We start from the raw sequence: 9,876 nt of genomic DNA, 5'->3' as shown, positions 1-9,876 counted from the left end.
CGTAATACTAGTCACGTGACCTCGCTGACGCAACACTGCCCCTCCTTAATATTGTTCGTCCCGAACAATAGCCACTTACAATAAACCAATAACTTAATTAAATGTACAGAAATTAAATCTGCTTCATATGGGGTTCATCTGCTTCATCAGGAAATGTCCTATCGTCGGTAACAGACACATCAGTGGTAGTAACTTCATCAAGAGCTTCACCGTTTCCCTTCTCAAAACTGAGTAAAGTTTCTTCTTCGATGGTGGTTTCTTCAGGTGACACTTCTTCAGCAGTGTCATTTGTTCCTTTGTTCACTTCGTCCAAACTGAAATGTCCTGGACCGTGATAATGCCAAAGCTTGTTGGCATGCACCACTTTTGGCTTACCTCGCCGACCACATTTGATTCGGAAAGTCACGTCTGAGAGACGATCCATTGTGACATATGGACCTTCCCATGGAGAAGACAACTTAGGAGACTTCCCTTTGGTCTTCCTGGGATTATACAACCCACCTTGTCTCCTGGTTCAAAGCTGACTTCAGTAGAGCTCTTATCATAAGATAACTTTATCGAATCAGCAGACGTTTTCAAGTTTGAACGCACTTGATGGTGAATATCATCCATCCTTTCCGATAACACTTTCACAAACGCTGACACATTTTCAGGCAACTCTTCATAAGGTGGGCGTCCTGTTAACAGATCCACTGGCAACCGAAGTTCCCGGCCAAACATCAACTTTGCTGGAGTGTATCCAGTGGTTTCATGTTCTGCTGTCCTATAGGCCATCAACAGTGGAGGGAGTAAGACATCCCAGTCATCTTGGCGGCTATTACAAAACTTCGTATGACATACGAAACCTGAAGAAGAAATCACTAATAGCCGAAGCTACAGTTGTAGCTTCCTGATTTGGCATTGCATATGCCTCCGGCCACTTGGTGAAATAATCCATCACCACACAAATGTACCTGTTTCCAGCACGAGTTTGGGGCAACGGACCAGCAATTTCAACGGCTACTCTTTCCATTGGTGCGTCAACTTGATATAAATTCATTGGAGCACGTCCCTTATGCTTGGGTCCCCTTTTAGCACAACATGTACTGCAGATCCTGCACCATTCTTCCACATTTTGTCTCATACCTATCCTGTATAATCTCTGTCGTAGGTGACTCAATGTCTTCTTAACTCCGAGATGTCCTCCTGTTAAAGTATCATGGGATTGACGCAGCACAACTTCCCGTTACTTTCTCGGTATAACTGTTTGCCAGGTCGTTTACTTTCCCATCTGCAGTTTCCTATCTCCTGACAAGAATACCATCTTCAAGCTTCAACTGGTCCCCGGAAATGCCGACGGACTGAGCCGAAAACCCTGCAGAAATGACTTCAGACATTACAGCAAAAGAGAGGTTGAACTAACCAGGTGCCATCAAACTGAAGTCAAAGTGACTGAAGGAGTTAATGATGGTGAAGTGGAACCAGGTATAGATATTAAAGCAGAGCAGGAGAAAAACCAAGATTTGATGCCAATAATTGATTTTCTACAAGCTAGTGTTTTGCACCCTGCTTGGGAGAAGGTATGTGGCTTAAGCTCTGTGACAAAGAACTATTGGGCACAATGAGTGAGATTTTTCTTCTCTATATTCAATATCATAGTTATACTGGTCTATCTTTCCGATCCAACATGCCAGTTGTCCTTCTGGGTTCTTTAATGATCTTAACCAGCGTAATGCAGCATGGTCTGTAAGTACTACATTTATTCTTTTCAATAAAACTGTTGCGCTGTAATTATGTTTCACTAACGAAAATATCTTTTTTTCGTAAAAACTTAAAATAACTAATAATTTTAAACTCTTTACGAAAGTACTCACAATCTCTAACGTAAACAACCTTTTGGCAATAATGCGCATGCGTATGACGTAAGTGAAATAATCGTCTAAAACTCAAAATTCTGTCCTGTTTGTCATATCCTTATCTTAAATTAAGATATTTTAGGCAATATTCCTGCTATTTTATTATTATCATTATTATAGGAATTTGGTATTATTTTATTTCGTTTAATGAAGCTTGTTTTGTTTGTGTACTTGTTTTTAATCAAAGATACTGTACTTATACTAACTTTAACTTCTGTCTTTCAGTCTCACACTGTGTTATTGTTAGTCGTTTAGTTAGATCTGACGAAGAGCGCATGCTCGAAACGTCATCCTTCTTTAAATAAAAATGTATAAAACTTTGCGATTGTTCAACCTATTATTTAATTTTGATATTTTCGTCGCCTATGTGGTTTTAACACATTAATCGTTTAGTTAGTGTTAACTTCGAGTTTGAAATTTGAGTCACGTGATCGAAAGTAGTTCAAACATGGTTTCTAGTTGCATTTGAGATTATTTAGGGAGGAAAAGTCATTGTGACTGAGCTCCGTGATAATCACGTGGCTTTAAATCTCTCTCTATCGAACGTCTAGAATAAAAACATAGCATATAACAATTCGTTAATTTGAACTCGCATGCACTAAGTTAGAACCAATAACAAGTAAATATCATTTCAGTACTTTGTGTGGGTTTCACACAGAATATTGGATATTCTTTTTATTTTTGCTTATAATCCAGTTGTTTCATGTTTATGTTTAGTTTCTAAGCCAACTTTTTGAAAATTAGTATAACAAATAAGAACCATTTGTCAGGAACAGACATTTCATGACATTAGTTGCGCATATTTGGAATATTTATCAGTTATTTTTTCTCCCCATCGAAAGTTAATCTCAAGCGAGTAAAACGGCAAAGGTAAAACAGTATTTTCCCAAAAAAGAGAAGAAAAAACATCGATTAGTGAATACGTTCACCAATCAATACACAACGAACTATGTATAACTTCTGCAGTGAAAACAAGTTGGACTTACTTTCAGATTTTAAGAATTGTTAAATATCATTATTAGGAAGATTAAACACGTGAGTAAAATTCAAAAGGAATATCCTTTTATTGATATATTTTTACAAGTTGATTTTTTGTTTTGTTCTAAGTAGGTAGCTTCCTCAAATTGGAAGTTAATATTAAATGTAAGAGAGAAATCTATAGGTATGATTTTACTGCTATCAGTATGAAAGATTTCTGTACTATTTAAAGCAGCAAGATATAACTTAAAGACGTGAAATCATTTAGTTTCTTATGAAAGTTATATATATAACTTATAGGCATGTAATCATTTAGCTTACAAAAATTATATGTTTAACGTAAAGACGTGTAATATTTTAGTTTCTTACGAAAGTTTTTACCTATAACTCAAAGACGTGTAATATTTTAGCTTCTTACGAAAGTTATATATATATAACTTATAGACACGTAATCATTTAGCTTACAAAAATTACATGTTTAACGTAAATACGTGTAATATTTTAGCTTCATACGAAAGTTACATGTATAATTTAAATTTAATATCTTAGCTTCTTACGAAGGTTACATGATTCACTTAAAGACGTGCAATACTTTAGTTTCTTATGAAAGTTATGTATATATATAACTTAAAGGCATGTAATATTTTAGCTTCTTAAGAACACCAGCACAAACTGATACACACAGCAATGTGCCTTGTATTTCTTCAAGTCCTGCACATGTTCAAATGAAAATGTACAAAACGAACCGTCTCATGTTACTCAAGCTTACGCAAAACTAGCCCAGAATAAGATTGGCGCAACATTAACACGAACCATTTTTATTCGCATGGACATTTAATTCATGCACTAACCTAAAATTTTGTGTGTATTGCTGGTGTTAATATTGCCTTTCAGACAGTGATGTGTTAAATTAATGACTGAAAATACGTCTAGCTAAATTAAACACTGATGTTATAGTTTATCTGTAGTTTCTGTTCGCTTTTAATCAAATAATCAAACTAATAAGAAATTTACAGTTATGAGTCTTCTCCTGAAATTTCATTATAATGCAAGTGACGACACAATTATATTAGAAATTTACCAAAAACTACAAAGCAAAACTATATTTTATTTTCTGTCGACTTCGTCTGCACTGCTGAAAACTACATTACAAAATACAGTATACGTTCATTGCAACCATTGAAACGCTTATTATTGTGAGATATTACAAACAACCATGTCCAGAACTCTAGCACAAGACACCATAAATTTTACTGCAACAGACTGACACTTGTTACTAATAAATCTATAGTCTAATCGTACAGAATCTGTAATAATATTTAATTTTGCAGTCTCTACGCTGTAAGAAAATTCACTGTTAATTTATGGTAAAAAAGACTGGCAGCCGACTACCAGACCTTTTACCATAAAAATAAGTTCAGAACCTTAAACTAATTCACGGTGTCTTCTGTTAAGTTGACAGCAATCCACCATTAAATTTTACTAAAATAACTGTTTTAGTCTGTAGTTTGAGTATTTATTACGGTTATTCTATAAAGAAATATCCTTAAATCAACAATTGTTCCATATAAAATAAGTGTTTTTCCCTGTCATTCCACAAAGAAGTACTTTTAGATTAATGTGTAATCCTCATAAACTATATTTTTATGCGTGTATTTCTAGTGTGTTTTTTTACACAAATTAAAGTCATTCTACAAATAAACACTTTTAAAGTAATGGTTAATCAACATAAGATCTTCTTTTTTTTGCCATGTATTTCGATTGTTTGTCAGTGTCATTCAAAAAGAAACATTTTATAATTATTTTTGATCTACACTAAATATATTTTCATGCATGTATTTCTAGTGTTTTTTGACGGTAAATCTAAAAAGAAATATTTTAAAACTAATGGTTAATCCACATACAATAGTTTTATTATATATTTCAAGGCTTTCTTTTGCTCATTATTATTTGTTTATTTATTTTTACAATTCCACACAGAAACACTTATATAAATTTGGACCATTCCAGCTGCCTAGTCAGGGTGGGAGCGCTTACCCTTAGTAGGGAGAATACAACTGTTTATAAAAATAAAAGTTTGAGTATCGTACTTCACCGTTTTGTTGACAAATTATTTTTTAAATAGTTGTCACATTAAATTCAGGGAATATGGCAGTATTTTGAAAATAAGTTCTGTAGAATAAAAAAATAAATGCGGATAATTTCAATAAAATCAAAAGACAGATATATTTTTCATAGTATTTTTCACGTTCTTTTAATAATGTTATGACAGCGGAAGTCACGTGACGCTAATAACACGTCATGAGCTTCTAGAAAATTCATGTCCCTTCGTGAAGCCTCGAGTGTTTACTAGATTTTCGGTATTCTTGTATATAAGACCGCCAAGAAGTGACGGCAATAATGCAGTTGAATTGCAGACAGAGATAGAGACGGACAGTTGGGTCGAGCGCGTGAGTCGTTCGTTGTGAATTATAGCGTTTGTTTAAGTTATAGGGTGACCGTGGAAATTAAGTGAATTTCAAAGTTGTATTGAGAAAGAATAAACTAGTTTTATTTAAGAAAGGACTTGTGTCGCTAAAGTTTCTTCGGAAAGAATTTTTACGGAAAATTAACTAACGACCAGAGACGTAACAATATTTTTAATCATACTTATAAATATGGTTTTTGACATTGAAAAATAACGGCTAATTGCATGTATTTTTACGGGATTTTTTAACCTATCTAAGATATGAAATTCTACAAGTTTTTTTTTACACCAACTAACCTCTTCAGATACTTACTGAAAACTAAAAACAACCTGATTCCAAATTTTAATGTTAACCGTAATTTTGATTTTACATATGTTAACAATACGCTTAACTGTGACCTGACCAACACTTATTGGACTATATAGCAATGTTACTTCTCTTTTGAACTATTACCTTTTCTTTTCTACTAACTTAAGAACATCTGTTATTTCTTACTTCGCTAGTTTAAGAACAACTGCTAACACCTACTTCAGTGGTTTAACAACACTAATTCTTTCTTACTTCACTAGTTTAAGAATACTTGTTAAAACCTATTTTAGCAGCTTAACAACACCTATTATTTCCTTTAACACCTGTTTTTCTAGCCATATTTAGATCCTAAGCCTCCCTGATTTTGTTTCATTTAATTAACAAACACCTATGAACCTGTTATTAACTTATTTAATGACAGGTATTAATCTTTAGTAGTTTTCCAAAAAAAAATACATACCTTATCTGAAACATCATGTCCTATACAGAAACATACCGCATTCACTAATACTAACAGATTAGGTATAGCCGAACAATACACGTTGTAATATTTTTGTTTTAAAAATACTGTTTCTGTTACTTGTAACAGTTTTAAAATACGTCTGCATCGGTACTTTTCTTATCTTAGAACGTTATACTGAATATCTTAATTTTTGTTTTCTTTATTTACAGCTCTGTTTTTATCAACGTCAGTTTGCTCATTTATCCCTACCTGTTTTCAACAACTTAGCGCCCCCATCGGGTAGATGATGCATCATTATTATGTGAAGGAGGATAAGTATGGCGGTAATCATGGCTGAGATAATGCTAAATACAAGGCACAAAGTTACTACAGCGTAGTTATCCCGTTGTGTTCGCCTGGAAGGATTCACACCCCAGAAGATGGCGATCCCGATTGCCCCAGCGATGAGCGAGAATAAGCACTGAAGGTCCCACAAGCGAAGAAATTTATCCACAACCAACTGTCCATCTTGAAGAACAATCAAGACAGTAAAGAGGATTTCAGGCAAAGCACATGATGTTAATCCAAAACTTGACAATAAAGTAAGACGATAATACCACGGAACGTGAACTTCTCGCATCCTTGTTCGTATCTAAGAAACTTGCAACTCTGGTCACATTACGTGAGGCAAGGCAGGGAGGATCGTGATCGCCTTGACATAGCTGCACTAACTCAGTGGCGCCACTTCGTAACGACCTTGAAAATTGAGAAACATTTCTGTGAGTTCAGTAACTTCTCATAAGAAACGCGAAAGTTATTTTCAAGAATTGTTGGGACTAAGTAATGGTTAAAACAGATTGCCCCAGTTTTATCACCATATCAACCCCAAAACGTGCTCCAAACATATTTTTCTAATCAAACTTTATATGACTTCTCTGTATATAGGGTTGAATTTCCAGAATCTGTACTCTTTCATATCTTGACTTCGATAGAAAAGCTGGTATAACTTAGCACTTCAAGACGTGGTGTTTCTCCTGTAAGAGACTGTTGATTTATTCTAATTATTAAGTTATATTTAATAGTTTATGTTTGTGACCTTATACCAAAGCATCGTAAAACTAACCCATATGGTTGACATACACATGAACAGTTCACGAAAACCCCAAATTGTGCTTTCCTAGTTGAAAAATTGAGCAAAAGATAATCTTTGCACCAAATCAAATGTAAATTGGTCAAAATACGCCGAGTAATTGACCAAAACCCCCAAAATTATGCTTTTTATGAGCTCTTACCCCCCTATAAAGACCCAAAATGGACAAATCTAACTTTATATCAGTGTATTGGGCGCATGAAAACTTATATATGTGCCTATCTTCATCTTGATTGCTGTAAACATTACCGCACAGGAGCCCAAAATATACATTTTGGGATTGTTTTACCTTTGACCCAATAAAACCATTAAAAAGGCCTAAATTTAATATAAATATATATGTATATATATATATTTATAAGGGTGTCTGGGCGTATTTGACCAAGATATAATCCTACCAAGTTTCAAATCAATCCCCTAGAAATGAAAATATGGCGGTCGATTGAAAAATGGTTGGTAGAAGAAGAAGAAACAATATGCGGAGACATAAATATTCATAGGATTTGAACTTCTTAGTTGATGGTTGTAAACCCAGAAATAAGGAGAATAATCCTTTCTGTTGTTGTGTATGCCATTATTTTGAAGGTCAGCCACAACATAGGCCAAATGTTTTATTTGAAAGGTCAAAGACACAACAAAAGTAATATCTTTGTAATTTTAAAACCACTTTAAGGTTCTTGGCACACAATAGTCTGATTTTTATGAAAAATATTGGTTAAAAATAAGATTAATTTGAACAGTTATGAGACTTCCTTCCGGATTTCATGAAAATTTTATCCAATGCCAACAACATGTAAGTTTTATTCTAGGTAAATATGAGGACGACACTTTTTTTTTAATTTTCCTATTTCTTTCTAGTTTAAAAATAAAAAAAATAGCGACTCTTTCGTGGTGTCAATCTACCTTTTGTCAGTTTCCTAAAAACTTATCATTTTATTCAATCTACTCGTATGATTGTTTATAACATTCCCAATTCAGGTTATCTATAAGGTTTGGTTGTTTGTTTGAAGTTAAGCACAAAGCTACACAATGGGCTATCTGTGCTCTACCCACAACCGGTATCGAAACTCGGTTTCTAGCGTTGTAAGTCCGCAGACATACCGCTGTGCCACTGGGGGGCTATCTATAAGGGAACCAAAATAATTCGCAATAACCGACTTACGATGTTAAAATCCGAGGTTTGAATCTCTATTGTGTAGCTTTGCGCTGAAGAAACAGAAACACCAAAATAATAACCACGAATCCGAATCGAATGTCACTAAAAAAGCATTGCTTATTTTCAAACTTATATAAAACAGGAAAATTCAAAATGGTGTCGTTCTTATTTATTTCTTTATTATCATTTGAGCTGTATTTTGAACCTTTCATATATATGCATAGCGCTTCGTGATTATTAAATACTCTTTTTTATTTAATGCCAATGGCAAAAGTAATACCTAATCAAAGCTTAAGTGTCCAGAAATCGTAATCAATATCATTGATGAAATATTGGAAATTAAAGTGAGCTTTAGATTCGGACGTTTTAAGTTAATGATTTGGTGGAATGTTAAAACCCAATAAAATGCGTGAAAATAAATGAAAGTTGTAAAATATTTGTTATTTACTCTCATCAGCACTGGATTAACAACTTCAAACATGGATATATGATCATACACTTTACATTATTTTTGGAATAGAAAAAAATAAGTTAAATTGTCCCCCATAAACAACAGACGTTTATACTGACTTAGTGTAATCGTCCAAACAAACACAGTTCTACAAGTGAAGCAAAATATGACTGGGCTTGCAAGAATTTTTCATTGTGTTTAAGACCAAATTTTTTAATTATTCTGCTTTGTTTAATTTAAGCATCCTGTGCAATTTAGTTGCATAAATAGATTTTAGGTTTCACTTACCCATTGATTGTTGTTGTTTAGGTATTACTCAAAATGCATTGTAAAGCTATATGACAAAGGACCAAACCACAAGACTCTACTTAATTTAAGGGTTAGCAAGAGAGGATGTATGTGGGTTGAGATATTGAGAAATGTCGCTGTCACAAGCAGTATATATTATATCATAATACATGCGTCATGCACCCTTGTGCTGTCCTTTGAAATTCAAGAATATATATGACAACAACACGTGCAGATCAAGTGATTAACTTCTTTCCTTGACACAGATCGTGTACAAATTCCGTAAACGTACTTCGTACAGCTTGTGAGTGCTGTGGTCATGTGAAGCTACCAGTAATCCAATATTCGTCCCACGTATCGATTTCTTCTGCCTTTTAAATCGCCGCTAATAAACTCTGATCGTCGGATTGATTGATTCTTATTACTTAATCAAGAAATGAAACAAGTTCCATATAATCTTGTAAAGTATTACCAACGGTGATAATCGTGTTTAAAATAATTTTAACTTTCAAGGCCCAGACAAAAATATTTCCAAAGCACTATATATACTGAATGTCCTCGGCAGGTCTGATGGCTTACACCGTTACAATTTGGGTTTCGATACTCGCGGTGAGAAGAACACAGATAGCTCATTATGTAGCTTTATGCTTAACAAATAAACAAACAATATACACTGAAATGAAAATATATTATTTCTCCTAGCGCTTTTGAAAATGAAACAAACATTAAACAAATTATA

The 9,876-nt window shown here is 33.9% G+C and overlaps 1 protein-coding gene across 3 annotated transcripts in view; it reads right to left on the bottom strand.

Annotated features, from left to right (window-relative positions):
• The window catches only part of LOC106460717, a 14,948-nt gene extending 5,712 nt beyond the window's left edge, over positions 1-9,236 (bottom strand). The window contains exons 1-2 of one of the 3 annotated variants that reach the window (XM_022387497.1): positions 9,138-9,212; positions 6,363-6,848 (exon numbers count right to left, since the gene is read on the bottom strand). In XM_022387497.1, coding sequence (XP_022243205.1) covers positions 6,363-6,732 — 370 coding nt within the window. In that variant the 5' untranslated portion in view covers positions 6,733-6,848; positions 9,138-9,212. Of the gene's footprint in view, positions 1-6,362; positions 7,041-9,137 lie in introns of those variants that run through there. The other 2 variants (XM_013920453.2, XM_013920452.2) reach the window with 2 other exon arrangements.
• Between the last annotated feature and the right edge of the window lie 640 nt (positions 9,237-9,876).

The sequence above is a fragment of the Limulus polyphemus genome, unplaced genomic scaffold (assembly GCF_000517525.1).
Source record: "Limulus polyphemus unplaced genomic scaffold, Limulus_polyphemus-2.1.2 Scaffold821, whole genome shotgun sequence".
In the NCBI taxonomy this organism is placed as follows: domain Eukaryota; kingdom Metazoa; phylum Arthropoda; class Merostomata; order Xiphosura; family Limulidae; genus Limulus; species Limulus polyphemus.
The sequence above is the reverse complement of the archived record's forward strand: the minus strand, read 5'-3'. Positions and strand labels throughout refer to the sequence as shown.